Consider the following 19,929-nt stretch of genomic DNA (forward strand, 5'->3'; position numbering starts at 1 on the left):
ATCCATTCCCTTAGCATGACAGGCAAGGTTTTATAAAGGAAGAAAGAGTACTTGACCCTCAGGGTCCAGGGCCAAGATATGAGTCAAGAGCCTGTCTTGGGAAGGCGAAAGCTGACTAGCCACCCCTTGGTGGGGTGGTCCCAGCAGACTGCTAACCACACACAGACCCGAAGCAGAGCCCTAACCCTCCCTCCATTTCTTTCTTGGGAACTACGTGGACCTTCGACTGCCTGAAAGTGAGCAGCCAAGAGAAGCTGTAGTCCAGATCAGTGCACAAGCTCAGTCAGTATTCAGCCCTGAACCATAACACACTGAGGTCTGGCTCCCCTTTTTTACAGGACGGGAGGGTAGGGGGGGAAGGAGATTATCCAGTAATCTGCCAGGGTCAGATCAGCTGTGGGGGAGATTTATAGGCCCAGATGGGGACAAATCGCCTTCTTTCAGGCTACAGGACTCTTTAAGGAGGAAACGGAGAGAGTGCACAGCTGAAGGCCAGATTTTATTAGGGTTGGGAGGGGAAAGTTCAATGGTAATTCATGAACACATTGGACTGTCCTTTAGTCCAATGTTACTTGAGGATACTATAGGGAAAACCTCCTGAATCCAAGTCTCTTCAGAGAGGACCAAACTGCAGGACTCCCTGAGAAGAGCAGAAACACCTGGACAGTAAGCACTGTTAACTAGCAACTCAGTGAAATGACACTTCCCATTCCAAACAAAAGCAACGTAAGCTCCAGCTGTTTTCACTGGGTCAATAAAGAGACTAAAATCGATGATCAGAAGAAGTTTGGAAAGCCTCAATCATATACAAAACAAATGTAGGTATCCAAAGCTTTTTATTAAATGGTGTCAGATGCATCTTGATCTGCTGTCTGGAGATACTGCCACTTGGGAACATGGCGTTCTGTCTCTTAACAGCCTTCTTGGAGGCAGCCACCAGTTTTACATCTTTGTATTATGCCCTTTACTGCCTAACAGTGCCTGGCACATTGTTCGCACTCAGTAGACATCTGATGAACCTCGTGGAACACAAGTGATTAGGCAACCCAACCTAAAACCCCCTTCAGGTAAAGCAGCTGGATTTAGAGCATAAGAAAAAAAAAGTTTTAAAACCATCTTATCTGGGTTTACTTTACTTCAGCTGACTGGTGGGGAGTAGTGTTCCCGCAGCCAGCCTGGTGCAGCCCCACCCTCTCGGCCCAGGGGTCACTAGTCCTTCCCTCTCTCTGCCGCCCAGTATCAAGATGTGTACACCTGGAGAAGTGCTTCAATTTCTCTATCATCATGGTGAACTGGTGAAGCTTCTGAGGTATTAAGCAATCCATCATAACATTTGTGACTGGTTAACTTTAATTTGTCAAAATAAATCTGCAGTTTTTGCATGTTAGTAATACAGTGCTGGTATTGACAGGAAAAATCATCCATCTGCTTACATAGAAACCTTTGTTTAGGAGCACACCTTAGGAGGGAAATGGATACAATAAAAGGCAAAATGCAGGCCAAGAAGCGAGCCGTAGAGCGTAACAGGCTGGATGTCAGATTTGAGGATTATCTAATACAACTCTTTAGCTGCCAATCTGATAAAGGGGACGCTCTTAACCAGGTTACAACCAGAAGAGAAAAACAAACTCTGCTTTTTTGTGAGCGATGGCCGTCGTGCCTTCAACACTTGGTTGAATCAGTTCATCAGCATCAAAACTCAATTCCAGTTTCAAGACAGGAGAATTTCACCACAACCGACTTTGGCGCCCCCCACCCCCGCCCCCATTTCAGCTGCCCACTGCCACCTCCATCCTGCCAACTCTCCCTCCCAAAAGAAGACACGACGTGGCTTTACTATTGCAGACAAGCTTGAGTGAATAAAGGATGCATACAAAATAGCATTTTAACTGAAGTCATACAATGAAGTCTCACTCCTGTTTATTATACAATGAATTGATAAAGCAATCATTCTAGTATATATCTTTTTTTTTTTTTTTTAAAGAACTAATACTTTCAGGGTTCTGACGACCACACTCTAGCCTGGGGGTAGGGTCCACACCTGCCCCCACTGAGGACTGCTCCTTGGGCCATTGTGGAGGAAGCTGGGCTGTGTCCATCCTGGAGGACTGGATTGCCTGCTCAGTCAGAGAGAGACGACACGGCCCATTAAGCAGAGCCAGAACCCCATCCTGGGGCTGCGTGCCAGGATACATGCGCTTCCTCCAAATGTGGCCACTATCTGCCCAATCCAGGCCTCAGCAGGGCCGTGCGTGGGCCTTCCCTACATGAGTCCTTCCAGTAGTCCACACATAATGCTCTACATATTAAAAACAAACCATCTTGGTACTGTGGATAGGAACAGTTGTAACAAAGTCATAGCTACATATTTTTCTCTACATTTTGTTTATTGAGACAAACTAATTAAAAGGCACAAACAGAGGGCATGTTTACATGGACATTATAACAAACATATACATTAAAAGTGTAGGAATGTGTTGCCTTCCTGCTAAACAGAAAGTTCCTAAGCTTTTATATATACAAAAGTTGTACAATTTAATGTCCTAAAGTACAAAAGATCATTTATAAAATTATTTTACACTAAGTACTATTTATTTTATTTTTTCACTACGTAGTTCAACCCCCTCGAACTGCTTTGTATAATGACACACAGATACCTGTCCCTGATGTAGGAAGTCTGCCTCAGACGCAAGGTATTTTGATGCTTGAACTGACACAGTGGGGCATAAATGGAAGTCATCCAGTTTGATAGTCAGTCCTGCAAACAGTTTGCAAGATTAACACAACTAATGTCCATTTCTCTTAACTGCAAGATTAAAAAAGGGAAAAAACCAAAAACATATTGCAACTTAAAAAAAAAAAATCACAGCATCTTGGTTTTAGTAATTTTTTTAAAAAACACAATGCTTTAAAAACATTAATGTCTGGCATGATGGTGGAGAGTATCTGTTTCCCTAGCTTTTGGTTTCTACTTTATGTACAGAGATAAAAACATCCTGCTAAGAAATAAAAAGCACATGTCTTAACGTGCACAATCATTGCTGGGTTTCTGCAGGGAGTGCAGACAGCTGTCTCCCTGAAAACCCCACAAAGCTGATACAAGTGTTTTCTCAAAGGAAAAAAAAAGTGATGTCCGTATTTACAAAGTTGAACAAATCTGCACAATACTTGATTAAGAAACGGAAGGTGAAATTAAAAAAAAAAAAAAGACTCTGCTTGTTCTGAAGGGGCATACTACCTAGTTAGTGGTTAGAATAAAAACTGTATACAATTTAATATAAGACATAAACTCTAGTGAGCAACTAACACATCTTTCCCTGTTGAAACATCAACAGGCTCTGATTGGGAGAGAGAGGGGCATATCACATCCCAGTGCCTCCAGCGTCTTCCAATTTAAAGCAAATACATTTTAACTGTTTCGAAGTACTCCGTGACCCCTGAACAGGAGTCCCGCTGGCATCCGTTTGTTAGGAGTCTGCCTGTCCGCACACCTGACTTCTCCTCTGCCAGTTGCGGCCTTTTCTTACCAAAACACAATGTGTATATTTTGTTTTTGTTTTTTTTAATTTTTTAAAAAAAGTCAACTACAATGCTGTATTTCATCAGGATTAGTATGCTGAGCAATATTTACATCTCCAAATATCAGGTCACAATCCCTATTATATGTTGAAGTTAGAATGATAAATTATCATATGCTTTGCATATCAGAGCTGGTATCACCTTTCCCATAGGGAATGCTGCCTGAAATTAACATATTCCCAAAGGTAAAATGCATATTCTCTGAAATGCATTTTATTATGACAATGCATGTATTTACTCATAAAAACAAACACAGACAATTCTACACTAGCTCTCAATCCATGGATTTAGAACTTCAGGTTAAAATCAGCCATCCACCTTGTTCATATCGGGAGAAGAGCTCTGCTAGTGTTTAGAATAAAATGATTTCTTGGGATGAGAAACAGTAATGCTGTTTTATTTTGACATGGATTTTGCTTTTTTATGATTGGTTTTAATTCTGACGTTTCATCTTGCCAACTACTATCCTGTTTAAGCAATGCTGTCAGCTAAAAGGCATTTCTGATTAAACTAAAGTGGTCCAATGGTAAGTGACATACATACCCTACTTTGAACAATCCCAGCCAAATCGGAGAAAAATGCTACTACACTATTATTAACTAATAAAATCTCCCAATTTCATGGTTTACTTTTTGCTTTAATAAACTAAAAGTAAGTTGCTGGTAAATATTTACTTTATCCCATATTCTGATTTTATAACACTGTTTACCAAGGTGGTGATGTAGGCAAAGCTTGGGGTAAGAAAGGCATGCTCTCTACAGGTCTCATTGCTATATTGAGAGGGGCAGCTAACGTCATAGGCGTGGGCAGGTTCATTGGAGACGTGATGGTGACAGGGTGTGCTATGTTCACCGGGGCAGTGACGGGGGTGGGCAGGTTGACGGGGGTAGTGAGTGTTAAAGGAGAGGTCATGGATAATGGACTGGTTATAGTCACGGGATGCCCGATGTTCATTGGGCTGGTTATGTTAACAGCGCTCGAAACATTGACTGGGCTTCTCATGCTCATTGCAGCTGCCACTGTGACTGGGTTTGACATAGTCCCAGACGACACAGAGGACGTTATATTGAATGGAGTAGTGAGAGTCACAGGTGTCGTAGCAGCCGTGGAGGTTTGGCACAGGTTAGCAGCTTCTAAAATAAGAAGACAAAAGGGCCTTTAGACTCTAAACACAGTGAACACAATTCAGTTTCTGAATCAACTTCTTTTAATTAAAAAGGACAAACATTTAATAAGTTAAATTACAGTTTTCTACCCCATGGTCAACTGGAAAGGAGGCTCCTTCTGAGCACAAAATTGGGGGCCAGGAATCCCAGCGTGAGGGCAGTTCTCTTTTCCGACGCTGGGCCTTCCACAAGGACTGAGGAAACTGGCTTAGCCTTGGTGCTTTTGGTTCCCAGTTTAGATTTACTTACCTACCTCACAATGATGCTGGAAGATCAGGTAATTTCTGCAAGGCACTCTGCAAGGCAGAGGTATCGAGTAGTGCTAAGTATTATCACTATGCTTCATGCGGCTCCGCTGAGTTCTACAGACTTTCCAGGGAAGAGCCCGGCACCCGCAGGCCAGGCTAGAAGAGCCTGCTTACACAAAGCTGGGCTGATGGTTACACAACGGATAATTGGAAAAACCTTCTAATAAGGCACAAGTAACTAGCAGAGAGAGGTGTGTTCTCGATGCTATGTACTCTAAAGCTTTCTCAGAGGTGAAGCCACATTCTGTTAAGGTTTTAAAAATCCATTAGATAGGGATGGAAAAACAAGCTATTTTAATAATCATCTGTTTATTTCAGTCTTAGACAAATCATTTTAAATAACCCTGTTGTTTCTGCTTGCAGTTATCAATGACGTTAAGAAAGAACAAGCATCCCTCAGTAGGCTTATGTTCTCCTCCCCTCTCATTTTTTTTCTGAAACTGACACAATCACCTACTTCACCCCTAGTGTCATTTAACTATACATAAGACAAACCACCAACCATACCAAAGGGGACTAGTGAGGCTAGCAGACCCTGCAGTGAGCTGGGGATTGTGGTCCTTGTCATCAGCAAAGCCTGAGCACTTCTTAAGGAAAACTTTCCTCTGGGGTGACACCCCCCTACTCCACCCCTCAACCAAAATTCAGCATCATCTGCTGGCGTGTCAGCAAAGAGCAGTAAGATGATGGATGGGGGTGCTGTGACTTGGTTGTCGAAATGCATTTGAGACTAAAGATGGAGGTCTGCCCGTATGCCACATTGGCTCAAATCGTCTCAGGTGGACCCTTGAGTCAATGAGCAGCACTTCCTTGATGAGCATGATGTACCCTTGGCACTGCTCCACACTCCTTATCAGGGATTCCCAAACCTGGCTGATGATCACAATCATTTACCTAGGGAGCACTTTAAAAAAAAAAAAAAAAAAAAAACTGCTCCCCAAGAAGTTCAATCTTGAGATTTAGACAGAACCTGGGAAATCTATACATCTAAGAAGCCCCTGAAATGATGATCTGATTGTCATCCACGTTTGGAAACTTATTTAAACCCAATATTTAAAAGTGACGTGCTGATTCAAGTTCAGGTTTTCAGGTCAGGAGTCTCTTCTCCCCAAAATGTGACATTTACTCACATGAACACAGAAGATTCTAACACCAGTGGCCATTTCCAAAGAGATTCACGTTACAAATGGGACTATAATAGCATTTTGTTTCATGGAGATCAGAAGATGAGCTAAACAACTGAGTCTTATTATGCAAGCACACTGAAATACAATACCAAACAGAAGAGTGCAGAAATAAAGAAAGAATGAGGCAGAAACCAACTCATTTTTGAGGTGATGGTAGCACTGCTGAAAACATTCTCCTCCTGCTGGAGCCCGTGGATTTCCACTTCCCCGTCCACCATCTCCCTGCCTCCCCTACCATGCTTCTTTTGAAACTAACCCTGTCCTTTTCTGTAACTTAACCACTTTTACTTCTTCTCTGAGTAAAATATCCTTCATAATATGTTTTCAACCCACTATGCAATTACCATGGCATATACACATATATACATTTTTCTCCTCTATCCGCCATTCTCCACTCCTTCTATCACAAAACATTTTATCAAAATGACAATATTCATTTGGAAGACAGGAGTAAGCAGCACCAAGTGGAAAGCCTATCTGAACTGCTCCCTTCTTTTCCTCCAATGCCAGTGCGTGCTAAGTCACTTCAGTCGTGTCCGACTCTTTACGACCCTATGGACTGTAGCCCACTAGGCTCCTCTCTGTCCACGGGACTGTCCAGGTAAAAATGTCCTCCTCCAGGGGATGTTCCTGACCCAGGGATTGAACCCGTGTCTCCTGTGTCTCCTACATTACAGGCAGATGCTTCACCTCTGAGCCACCAGGGAAGCCCGCCAATGCCAGCTGATGCATGAAAAAGAATGCTATTCCTTTTATCTTTATCCAAGCACAGGCTGCTCAGAAGGGATCCGAGAGGAAGGGAATAGCTGCACTACATGAAAGCAGAGGACAGAAGAAGCTACACAGCAGAGGGATTCCGCAGAGCCCACATGCAGGGGATTCCTCAGGAATTTAAAATAAGACACGACAAGGGAGAGGGAGGAGAAAGGAACTGAGGACTCTGTCCTGTGGCTGATGATACTCTGACCAAATGATTTAACTGAAATGGCTGCACAACCAAAGCTACAGCTACTAAGTTAAAAAGCTGTGTTGAAAACTGATACTCCAACTGCTTCTTTATAAGGTATATATAAGAGAAAAGCAAACCATTCTCAAAATTTCAGTAACAATTCCAGTCAAGTCACTATCAACTGAAGTACACACATGTTAAGCTAACGCCAGCCCCAGTGACAGACTGAAAGAAATTAAGGGTGAGACTGAGAGAAAAGACACTGGCGTTACAGAGTCTGAAGCACATACAAAATAATACAATTCAGAAACAACTCTGAAAAGCAGAAAATAGCACAGTTGTAAGAAAACAAACTTATGTACACAGAAGGATAGTTCATCTACCTCTAAGAGGGAGAATATTTTAGAAACAAAAAAAAAAGGAGCCTTTAATACATGGAGGCTGACATAAAAAGAACATAAAAAGGAACTCTGAGCGTATACAGCAAAGTACCAAATGTGGCTCCAAATTTGTAAGGAAAAGTAAATCAAAAGAAAGAACATAAGAAGTACTGAGAATTTTTATTTCCTAGGAAAAAGAAAACTTTATCCAGAAGCTTAGAAGCTTTGCGGCTAGTAACTCAACCGGATACTTCCCAGCATAGAGTATCTCCATAAAGTGTTTCCATAAAGCAGGACTCTCTGAGCTGTGGCTATTTTCCTTTGCTACTTGGCATACACTAGATGCAAACACTTTTCTAGCCACGCTGCGGGCACTGGACACCTCATCTTACCTTTCTTTCTCGCTTTGACAGCTTCTTCCCACAGTCTCAATGTCTCTACCTGCTTCCCTGGCCAGCTTGTCACATGTTGTTGCTGCTGCTGCTGCTGCTGCTGTTGCTGCTGCTGCTGCTTCTGGTTGCTGGTCTCTTCACTCATGCACGCTACTCCAAAGACAAACCAGAAACACCGTATTTACCCTGAAAAAGTGTGGGCTACTTTTCCAAAATCCAAAACTTAGATACCTTGAGTCCTCACGCCTCCATGATCTTTATCATCTGACCCAATAACTTTTTTTACTCTAGTACACCTTTTGTGCAACTATGTCTCTATTGGTCAAAATAGATAAATTAATAAAAAAAAAAATCCAGAAAGCTAGGGAAAATCAATATAAAAGAATTCTTTGCTACATTAAAAACCAAGTATCTTTCAAAATCGAACTTGGGTAATATTAGCATGGAATAATTAACGCTCATCAAAATATCTAATATACTTAAGCTATTTACCACAATAATGTACATTAACAAAGTTTGACATGCTAGATAATAAACCCAACATACTTACAAAGACGCAAAAACAAATGACATTAAAACACATTAACATTCTTTCCTATTCACTTTTGGCCAGCTATTTTGAGAATTTGATGTTTCTGCCACATAAAGCACATATATAACAGAATACAGAATTAGGAAAACACTTTCTTCTGGTGGTTAGGGAGATCTTAAAGAAAAAGCCTGGGTAAATGCAAGTACTGAATTTTATCCACAGGTCCGTGGAAGAGTCTATCTTCGGCTCTGAATTTAAGGTAAGCAAAGCATTTAAACATTCCAAGGGATATGATATCCCTTTTCTGTATAGATTTGGGTTTGGAAAGTAAAATTATTTAACACTGCTTTTATCTTTAGGTTATTGAGGACACGCTATTAATGTAATCAGGAGTTAGGAGGCACTTCTGCCACAATTCTCACACACTAAAGCTTTCTATTCAAACTCCGAAAGAAGGAACACACTGAAAAACAGCCGCAGGGAAACTGTGCTCCTCGAACATGGGTATTATTAGTAGACGGTGCAGGAGTAAAGGCAGAATCAGTGGAGAGTTTATCAGTGTTGTCTGTACACATGCACGTTAAGCCTATTTCCAACACTAACGTACACTCTCCGCTGATGCGTACTTGTGTACTTTAGTGACAGGAGGAAACAAGATGAATATTAATACAGTCCTGAGAACCCAAGTGAAAATATCTTCAATATATTATGGGAAAAAAAACCTATACTCCCATCGATCTGCAACAGAACAAGAAATGCGAGCCAAGGCGCTGCCTACTTTTACTGATGCCCTGTTTGCACGTGTTACAGTTGATGCTTTGGCTCTGCCCGTGCGTCTTCAGATGGCTGGTGATGTACGCTGCACTCAGGAGCTTCCCGCAGATGTTACAGGACACCTTGCCTTCGTGGCGCACCATGTGCGTCCGCAGCCTGTCTTTGGTGGCAAAGGCAGCAGTGCATGTCTGCATGAGGGAGGAAAACTTTTTTTAAATATAGACTATCCTGTTCTACTCATTTTAAAGTACGTTATATTCTAAGGTATTACCCTACCCAGGTAAGCAAGCAGACTGAATCAGCTGGATTTTAATTGCATGTCTGACATAAAACTGTACTCAAAACACCTGGTCAATTTTGGACTCTTACATTTTGAGGGAAAGAAAAAAATATCAAACGAGTAGTGAAAAGATGTGAGCTGTAGAGCAAGTCAATCTTGGATTTAAATCCAGCTTCCTATCTCACTAAACAGTGTAATACTCAGCAAGCTAGCTAACCTATAATTTACTTCATCTGTAAAATGAAGGTAATACCTACCTCACAAAATTACTGGTAGATTAAGAGCCTGGCCCACGGCCTCATAGCAGGTACTCACTCAATGACACTAGTCTCCTTCCTCCAATTGGATTTTTCTTAGAATTCATATCATTTACTTAATAAAATCAGTTATTAACAAATTTAACTAAAAGGAGCACAAAAAGACTTTCTGCGTAAAAACAGAATTACTGACACCTAACACAGTCGTTTCATTAAGATTCTTAAACTTTTCATTACCACAATTTATGTCATTAAAAATGCTCCAATGTGGCAATAGCAGACAAAAATCCAGTAAGTGGTTACATTTGGGAAAACATTCCCATTTTCTTCTATTATAGTTAAAACCACCTCAACCATCAGCCCAGAAATTAATTTAAAGCACTTCATTCATTTCAAATACAGTGACCTTTGCAAGACAATACATTTTTTTCTTATAACTAAACACTGCTGCCCAAGAAAAAGGAAATGTAGCTTAACAAAAACAACATTTAGTTACATTTTTAAATGATCTTGCCTCCCAGAAATTGAAGCTGTCATTTATGTTTTATAAAACTAGAATTCAAAAGGACCACATTTACTCAAGTCAGTGATTTTAAGACTACTCAAGAATGGTGAGATTTGATTGGCTCAGACCTTCTGGATAATGTGCATTAAGTGCTACACTAAGGATAAGTCATTTTAACTCTTACTTGGCATTTGAAGGGTCTTTCTGTTGAATGGACATGTTTTACGTGACAGCTTAAGTGGTCAGGCCTGTGAAAGAGAGAGTTTCAACAGAAGATGTAATGGAACACACATAGAGAAATGCTACTTACTGGGATGTTTACATGCTTGGCAGATACGGGTGGGGGGCATTTTAAAGAAAGCTAGCAGAATTACCAACTCCCCCATCCCCCAGTGCAAGCCTCCTTACCTCTCTTACCATAAACAAAAGTCTTAGTCCTTTACTTGTTAATTTTCTCTTCTAGTCAACATCAAATCATTCTAGGTCTTGACTCTTTACAGTTACAGAATACCCAAAATTTACTAACACTTGCCAGAGACAACTGCTATTAATATTAACTTTAAAAAGCCTTTACAAATGAAAATTAGTGAAATGTTAGTAACCACAGAGAAATGGAAAAACACGCTCTCTTAAAAGTTTTAAGAGTATCCAAGGTCGTCCCAACTTCCAGGATATGTTTCCTTGATTTGTGCAGTGAACCTCATGACCAGTCACCCAACTGAACTGAAAAGCACTGGTTCTGCAGTGATAAGAAGTATTGATGTGCTGAATAAAGGCCTGAGTCCACCAAGGCACTTCTTAAATGAAATAATTAGTTAATCCCTATGTCACACTTGTCAACCACACCTAACTGGAATTAGCCCTGGAGGTATAATACTTTATCTGTCACCAATCTCCTCTAATAAGGCAGGCCTGCACATATCTAACCTCATATAAACATTCTAGATCTAGAGATTGTACTGATACCATAATAGGAAAAAAAACAACCAAAGAAACAAAGCAAAGCGACTACCTGGAGAAGCCTTTCCCACACACGCTGCAGGTATAGGGCTTGGTGATGCCGCCTTCGTGAGACCTCACGTGGTACGTCATGCGGTCCTTTCTCTTGAAGCGCTGATTGCAAATAGGACACTCGAAGGGCTTTTCGTCCGAATGGGAGAGCTTGTGCCGGTTGAGGTGGTACACGTCTCGGAAGGCCTTCCCACACATCTCACATGCGTGGTTCTTCTTGACAGGCTTACTGGGTTTCTTGACAGACTGGGTCACGGGCATAGCTGTGCTGCTGGCGCTGCTGCTGGGGTTGGTGCCCGAGGAAGATGTAGTGACTGTGGACAAGATGCCTGCGATGGTTGAGACCAGCGAAGTTCGGCTGCTGTCCCCAGCGATGGTGGAGATGAGGGGAACCACCGTGGTGGGGGTTTTCTTTGGCCGGGACACCAGCTTGATGCCTGTGTGGCAGGACTCGTGGCGCCTCAGGTGATAGCTGTCCCTGAAAGCTTTACTGCAGTAAGTGCACACAAAGGAAGTTTTGGGCTTTTCTTTCTTAATCCCAATGGCATCCTTTAATGTTTCTGGAGCAGCCTGAGGTTTCTGAGTTATCGGTATTGGAAGCAATGGTTTCTGATCAGGGGGCTCCACAGCAGAGCTCAGAAGGGGCAGCAAACTGTTCTGTGCTGCCTGCTGCTGGTGATGGGAGGCTTCATGGGCCTAAAATCAAACATTCACACTTCAGAAACTTGGCCTCTCGCAACGACCCTCAAAATACAACATGCTTCAGACAACAGAGACCAGAAGAAACAATCAATGACCCTGTAAGCTACTCTCTGCGGCAGAGATCCAGCAACTACCTAGCTACTCTCAGAGCTCCCATTACAAAGCATTTAAAATCACTGCACAGACACAAAACTTTTGCAAATAAGTTGCTGACAGTGATCTTGCTTTCAAATAGCTGACTAAACTACACACCACCCTGGTTCATAAGGGACATACCAGCTGACGAAATCAGTTTGCGTTAGTCTGTCAGTGCTTAAACCAAGTTTAAATAACTTGTCAAAAAAATTACACTTCAGACTAAGTCTTTAACAGCACCTTACTGCAGTGATGCACAAACCACACACTCACACACATACACATACAGACATATTATCATCTACTTGTTTATTTTACCTAGGAAAAGACAGGCACTAGTTCTCTGAATATACATGCTAGCTGTTAAGTTTACTTTTGAGGTTTTCACTTAGTTCTACTAAAAGATTTAGCTGAAATGAAACCTGAAGGTATCTGTGAAGGCAGCCCCCAGCAGACACCTGCCAGTTGTTTTTCAGTTCATTTCACCTCATCCTTCAGCAACCCTAGTTCAAACCCTAAACTCAAACTAGTAAGAGAAAACAAGATATAAATAATTTAAATTCCTTTCATTTTCATCTACTTTTAGTGGTTCTGCGGCTGCTAAGTAGCTTCAGTCGTGTCCGACTCTGTGCGACCCCATGGACGGCAGCCCACCAGGCTCCACCATCCCTGGGATTCTCCAGGCAAAAACACTGGAGTGGGTTGCCATTTCCTTCTCCTCTAGTGGTTTTAAGTCCTGTTAAAGTATCGGATATTTGCTGTTATAAAGTGCTTTCCACTCCTCCAAAACTGGGGGCTGGACACTGTTTGGAAATTTCCTTTAGCTGCACTGAAACCAACATTTCATTGTGGATCAGGTTCTTGGTATTTATGAGCAATTACTCTCTTGGATTTGATTGTTCCAAAACTGTCCATACCTCCATACTGATAGACATTTAGGAAATGATGGGAAAAAAAATTCCTGAAATAGTTCTTCCTAATATGTTGTACTCGATCAACATAAATTTTGAAACTCTTGACAGTAACCCTGAGCCCCTATGCTTGAGTTTTATAATCCTAAAAGGATATATGCACTCAGAGGTAAGAGTTCCAAATATTTTAAGCATACAACATCTTTGGAAGGGTCCATCCCATCATCTTAGAGACTCCAGACACTTATTTACCCTTCGTACTCTATAATTCCAAGTCCTACAGTTCACTCCATTAAGGAGAAAAAACCATGGAGACAGACAAGACACACTCACTCACACGCACACACACACACAGCTCTTCTGATGAATAAGAACATCTACCACACAGCCCCATATTTACTTGATAGCAGCACAATAGCTAACTAAGCCTAGAACCAGACTCCCCTAAATCATCAGGAGATATTACTGAGTTACCATTTTCAATTTAATAATTGTGACTGAATCTTCCTTGTGTGCTTACTTATGAGTTCTCTTTCTGGACTTAGTGTTCATACTGAACTACAGTCCACTTTTAATTTAATTTAGGGAGCTCCTATAATTTTCAGGATCTACTCAAGTGACCTCAGTAGACACTTTTACAGATTTTGGACTCTAATCTTACCCCATCTCCAACCTGGCTGTAGGATACCCAAGCTTCCATATAGTATATAAAAGGTTAATAGCTGAAGATAGCTCAAGATACACAATTTCAAAGGCTATCAGATCAGATACTAGGAAACGCAAATCTTCTGGACAAAGCTCAGACTTATAGTGTTCAGAGGCATTTCTCAATCTAAACAGCCGTGAGTTCGAGGGAGTACTAAAAGCACTTACTGCCATTTTACCAATTCAGATGTCTGTGGCAACATAAAGTATTTTTACAGCATTGCTGACGCTCACTCTCACACGAGGGTCACACCAGGTCCCTGCTTCTCGGGTGAAATGCTGTAGAATGCCTCGACCACTACGGGAATCACTCTCTGAGGATTCCTAGGATCCCCACACTTCTATATGAAGCCTTCTAAGAGGGGAACTGGGTTTCCCCAACTTGTTCTCTGGGGAAGAGACAGAGTAAAATAACAACCATGGCCTGCCTTCAGTTAGGTGATTTTTAAAAATATATAACTTCTGCGTAGACTTTTATTTGACTAGCATCATCAAACCAAAATTTATCTCCCATCTCTTTCAATAGCAAAGCTTTTTTTCTTTTTTAAAACCCTGCCCAAGCTTTCTTATGGGGCTGGCAAAAACAAAACAGAAATGTTACTTCATCACCCAGGGTGGTAGGATATGGCACCATGAAATCTCCAGTGCCAGAGGGTAAAAGATTTTGTACTGAAAGAAATTAGCATCAGTGAGTCATATCTTGAATGTCCTGTTGGGAGAATCATCCATCAAACATTTTAACAGCTATGGCTTTCACTTTCCACCAGGTTATCTGGAAAGCAAGCAGGTATTAAAATTGTTTTAAAATATAAATTCAACAGGATGCTCCAGGAAACAACAAGAGAGTCCACCTCTCCATTTCCCCAGTGAAAATTACTTAAAACTGGAACTGAGTAAGTCTATTCATACCTTTCCAGAGAAAAGACTGAAATATTCTCTTTACCCATTCAACTGTCCTCGGCTCTAAATTATCACTGCACACATTGCCAAGCCCAGGATCAAATATTAGCTTTCACACTTCTCCATCAGGTGGAAAAAAAGATTTTAATAGCTGAAAAAAATTAAATAATATAAAATCTAATTAAAAAGTTGATCAATAAATGCTTGGCATTTGCTTTCCCCAGGAAAAGAATAATAAAAGTATTCCAAAAGATTTTTCAACAGTTTTCCAAAAAATCAGTTAGGGGGTTTTCTTTTACATAAAGAACTCTCAATTTCTTCCAATCTCCATTAAGAGAGAGCATGTTTAATACGGTACATCTAAATCATTCCTCATGTGGGAAATCACTTCAGTGGCCCATTAACCCCATATTTTAAAATGACCGTTTGAAAGCTTTTTCTCAAGAGGGCACTTGCCACCTTCACACCAACCTGGATGCAAGCTGGTTATATATCATTTCTTTTCCAATGCATTTTTAAGTTGACTTATCTCATTATCAAGCGCATCAAAGCACGTTAAAACAATACTAGATCAGAATGAGAAAAAGGCCAAGTTAGTGAATTCCATAATTTTGAGTATGCTCAATTTTAAGAAGCCTGAATATAATACAATTATTTAAAAAGCAAATTACATTCTAAAGAATATGTCTTCAAACAATAAACCATCTCTACACAATAGGAAACGTTTGAATTATCCAGTTCCCTATATTAACTCCACTGGGATGGGTCCAGGGGCTGGGAGGATTAATTTTGAAAATTCTGCATCCGTTCTTGGTTAGTCACAAAAGGTTTCAAGCACCCAAGCTACGCGTTTGGGATTTCGCGAAGTTATTCAAAGAAGGAAAATAACTCAAAGAGGCGGGAAGAACGCACTTAAAGTGACGAGCTTCCTAGCCTCCGGTTCCGAAGTTTCCCCGTGAGCTCATTACTACTGCCCACCAAGTGCTTCGTTTGCAAACAGAAACGGAGCAGAGGAAAAAAAAAGAAAAAGTTCTCGGTCTTCTAAATAGGGGTCCCCACCTCAAGTGGGCCGACAAGAGGACTGCCAACATATCGGCCACAGTCACCTTCAAGTTTCTTGCAAAAAATGAAGACCAACACCCCACGAATGACTCATCTGGGGGCTTTGTAAGCGGACTTTGTTTGCTCTCTCCACTTGCCGTCTCCCCCACTTGGCTGGAGGAGACGCTCGAGGTGGGACGAGAGAGAAGCGCGCCCCGGGAGAAGGTGGGGCCTCCCCGCGTCCTGGCCCCCCCGCACCCCCCCCCCTCCCCGGCTGGGGGATTCCCCGGGCTGAATGGGACGGCGGGAGAGCTGGACAGAAGGAGCGGGTGTCAGCTGCCAAGGCTCGGCAGAGGCTTGCGAGAGAAAACACGTAAAGCCAGTGAAAAAGTTTGGGGAGGGGACACACAGTCACAACACCCCCAACTGGGTAAACACGAGGGGGGCGGCGGGAAGGGGGAGTGGCGGGGAGCCCAGGGATACCCGCTATTCGCAGGGACGGGGAGGGGGGGTGTCAGAAAGTCAACACACGCACAAAAAGAGAGAGGCGGAAAGAACGGAGAACGAGCGAAAGACAGACCAAGTAGGGGGGACTGAGTGGGACCCGGGGACCCCCTCACCCCACGGCGTGGGCCCCGGCCCGGCGCGCCGCGGCCAAGCGGACCGCGCTCTCCAGCGGCCCGGCGCCCTCCTTTCTCCGGGCCGCGGGCGGTGACAGCGGCCGGCCTCCTCCCTTCCCCTCCGGGGCGGGAGCGAAGGGTGTGTGCGTGTGCGTGTGTGTGCTGGGGGGGCCCGGGGGTCACCCCGAGGCCTGCTTTCTCCCCCGCGCCCCGCGAGGCCGCCTCCTTTCCCCTCAGCAGCCCCGCTCCGCCGGGGCGGGCGGGCGGAAAAACAAAGGGGGATTAAGGCCGGGCCGGAGAGCGGGGCCGGGAGGGAGGGAGGAGGAGCGCCCGCCCGCCCGCCCGCCAGCCCCGGGCCCGGCCCCCCTGTCCCCCCCGTGCCCCCCCGGGGGGGCCCCAGTACCTGGAACAGGAACGCGGTCCAGTTGGCCTCCATGGCTGCGGCGGCCGACCCCCCTCCTCCCCACTCCCCCCGCTCGGGGCGCCTCCTCAGCCGGAGGAGGCGACAACAAAGCGGCGGCGGCGGCGGCGGCGGCAGCGGCAGCGGCGGCTCCTCAACATGGCAGCGCCGAGCGCGGCCACTTCCGGTAACCTCCGGGACGCACCACCGCCGCGGCGAGCGCGGGCGGGGGGGGAGCCCCGAGCCGGCCGCCGCCGCCCCCGGCGGCCCCGACCCCTCCCGCGCGGCCCCGCGGCCGGCTCTCGGCCTCGGAGCTCAGCCAGTGCCCGCCGGCGGTGGGGTCGGGGCCCCCGCGGCGGGGCCGGGGTGGGGCCGGGGGCGGGGATGGGGCGCGGCGTCCCCCCCCGCGGGGGTGTGTGGTGCTGCGGTCCGCGGCCCAGGCAGCCGGAGCAGGGGGAGCCCGGGAGAGAACATGGAGGACGCCAGGGTCTGGCGCGGCCTCGCTGGGCACGGCCGCGCCGGCGGCGGCGACGCGGGCCCGGCGCCCGGCAGCATCGCGTCCCCGGCAGGCCCTCGGCGGAAGGCGCGGGCTGCGGCGGTCCCGGGGCTGTCCGGTCCCCTTTGCGCAGCACGGCCCCTACCTCCAAGCTGGAGGAAGCCCCTTCGACTTGGAGTGTCTCTCCCGGCTGGTATTTCATCCCAGCGAAACCTCCGCACTCTTGGCGCAACACGCATCTCTGAGTGGCCTTCCAGCTCAAGCAGGGAATCCCACTGGGGTGCAGCCTCAGATCCTCCCTGTGCAGAAGGAAACACTTCCCACGCGCAGAGGTGTCATTACTGGGTTATTCTTGGGTGAAGGGCTGAGCTTCCCCATCCTCCTCCTAACTTCAGATACGATGTGAAATTCTACTTAACACCCCCCTCTCCCACCCCCCAAAATTTTTTTTAAAGAGACACTATAGACAAGAAATTGTTTTAGTTCTTTAGTACAGTCTGCTTCTTCCCCCAACCCCCCGCCCCAAACAAAAATCGAACTTCTGGTTGGACAGCGTCAGATGTCACTGAGGTGACCCCGGCCTCTGTTTGCAGTTCCAAGTCTTCCGTGTAGGCGTCACTGCTACTGGAGCTTTGCATGATGATGGCCTGAACGTATTCTATCCATTCCTCACATAGAGGTAGCTATTGGGAATAGCAGAGACAGGCTATTATTAAACAATTGCCTCCGGTCCTGTTAAGTCTCCTGTGGCGGGAAATGAGGGGGCAGGCTCTTTCAGTTTTTTTACAATAAATTCTGGTTTAAAAAAAAAATCCTCAGTCACATTATTTCAAGACTTCAACATCTTTCACAATTGACTCTCTCTTATCTTATCCCCTCCATTTATTCCTCTTAAGTCACATTCTAATCAAGGTCACCATCTCCAGTTTCCCCCATACATACACAATAAAAATAATACGGTTGTGGAATTTGATTGGTAAAAGAAACTGAAGAGGCATAGTAATCTGACAGTCTGTGTTTCTTTTCCATCCACTACACATGTATACCCGCTGCCCACTCTCCTCTCCTCAGTCACCAGAATGCAGGGGCTGGCAAACGTTGGTCTGGTTTCTTTTAGAGCTGATTCCCTACTGGAAGTCTTGGGGACGAATGAGAAGTTCTGCAGTTTCAATCAGTGGCAGAAGCAGGTAACACATCAGGGAACCAGTCAGCCTAGGACAGGAGGGGACAGAAAATGAATAGTTTCTGATTACACTCCAGCTAAACTGCTACAGTGGCCCTTTACGTCTGCTAAAAAATGTCCATTAGTCTCTTTTGCAAAGAGAAATAAAATGGTTCAGGAAGCCTAAGCTTATATATACATATAAGATAAGGAAAGAACCAAGATGTAAACCTAAGAAATTAACTAGGTAAACTAAAACCTTTTGGCTCTGACCTGAGACACTGCACATTCTTTGGTTTTCATTCAGTGAATGCAGGTCTCTGCTTCTTTCCTGTCTTAACACACTGACTTCAAGGTCTCTGTACTACATCTCTCCTCAGTGTTTCTCCTCCCCTGTACAGCCTCTCCTACTTTGCTGCCTTTCAAACTGCTGAAAATGAAGCTTCAGGATTCTAAGACTAGCACTGGATGAAGACCATTTTTCTAATGACAGTGTTGCTGGACTCTCTTGAACTTCTTTCCCCAGAATCTAGAAAACCCTTTTTAGTAATCCTTCTCAAAAACCTCTGGAGAGGGGGTTCCCCACTACCACAAAGTAGATGTCAAGTGAAAACCGTCTAGTTCTCATTATGGAAGAGCGGGATTCAGAAGTTTCACTTTTCTTGAGGTAAATGGCTCATTTTTCTACCCATGAGATGAAACCAGAATTCCCAATTGCTCCGATTTTTCTTTCCCCTTAAAAAGAAAAATGAACAATCTTTTAAATTCAGATGAAATGTTAAATCTTGGGCTATATTCCAAAGAAACTATCCAAAAGTTTGGAACGAGTACTCAAAATCAGCTCCAACTGTTTTGAAGAATATAATGAAATTAGGAAGACCAGATTCCATCCTTAGGACAGACAGAATCTTTAACTACAAACAAAATGAACCCCTCTCCTCAAGCCTGCTTCCATAGACCATACTGAGGCCCAATCAAAACATAGCAATGTCTAAAGATAATAAATTCATCTTGATTATTGTAAACAACTTTCAGTGAGTGCATCAGCGGTGTTACCTCCAGATACGATGATTAACTGAAATGCCTGGTGTCTAAGACAAAAGAAAAAAGAAAAGTACATGTGCCTATGCTATGCTATGCCAAGTCACTTCAGTCGTGCCCGACTCTGTGTGACCCCATAGATGGCAGCCCACCAGGCTCCCCTGTCCCTGGGATTCTCCAGGCAAGAACACTGGAGTGGGTTGCCATTTCCTTCTCCAGTGCATGAAAGTGAAAAGTGAAAGTGAAGTCGCTCAGTCGTGTCCCACTCCTAGCGACCCCATGGACTGCAGCCTACCAGGCTCCTCCGTCCATGGGATTTTCCAGGCAAGAGTACTGGAGTGGGGTGCCATTGCCTTCTCCACATGTGCCTACATCCACCCAAATAAAATTCAGGTTTTTATTTCCCACCCTGTTCAGGTTCTTTCCCACCTTCTCTGCCCCAATGTGTATAACGTGTAACTTAATCTTTCAGGGCCTCAATTTCCTCATCTGGAAA

General features: G+C 44.2%; 1 protein-coding gene across 11 annotated transcripts; it reads right to left on the minus strand.

Annotated features, from left to right (window-relative positions):
- Positions 1-1,327: 1,327 nt before the first annotated feature.
- Positions 1,328-17,654, minus strand: VEZF1 (vascular endothelial zinc finger 1). 11 transcript variants are annotated; one of them, XM_027519306.1, is made up of 9 exons: positions 16,738-16,899; positions 15,145-15,239; positions 14,717-14,824; positions 13,942-14,162; positions 11,322-12,016; positions 10,494-10,557; positions 9,272-9,473; positions 7,962-8,114; positions 1,328-4,712 (listed from the first exon to the last, which is right to left on the minus strand). In XM_027519306.1, the coding sequence occupies exons 4-9, from the start codon at positions 13,945-13,947 to the stop codon at positions 4,285-4,287; spliced, it is 1,548 nt and encodes a 515-aa protein (XP_027375107.1). In that variant the 5' UTR covers positions 13,948-14,162; positions 14,717-14,824; positions 15,145-15,239; positions 16,738-16,899; the 3' UTR covers positions 1,328-4,284. The 11 variants fall into 11 exon arrangements, with proteins under 11 accessions (XP_027375107.1, XP_027375106.1, XP_027375108.1 ...); XM_027519305.1 differs by lacking the exon at positions 15,145-15,239; XM_027519307.1 differs by lacking the exons at positions 14,717-14,824; positions 15,145-15,239.
- Between the last annotated feature and the right edge of the window lie 2,275 nt (positions 17,655-19,929).

Source organism: Bos indicus x Bos taurus, chromosome 19, assembly GCF_003369695.1.
Source record: "Bos indicus x Bos taurus breed Angus x Brahman F1 hybrid chromosome 19, Bos_hybrid_MaternalHap_v2.0, whole genome shotgun sequence".
In the NCBI taxonomy this organism is placed as follows: Eukaryota; Metazoa; Chordata; class Mammalia; order Artiodactyla; family Bovidae; genus Bos; species Bos indicus x Bos taurus.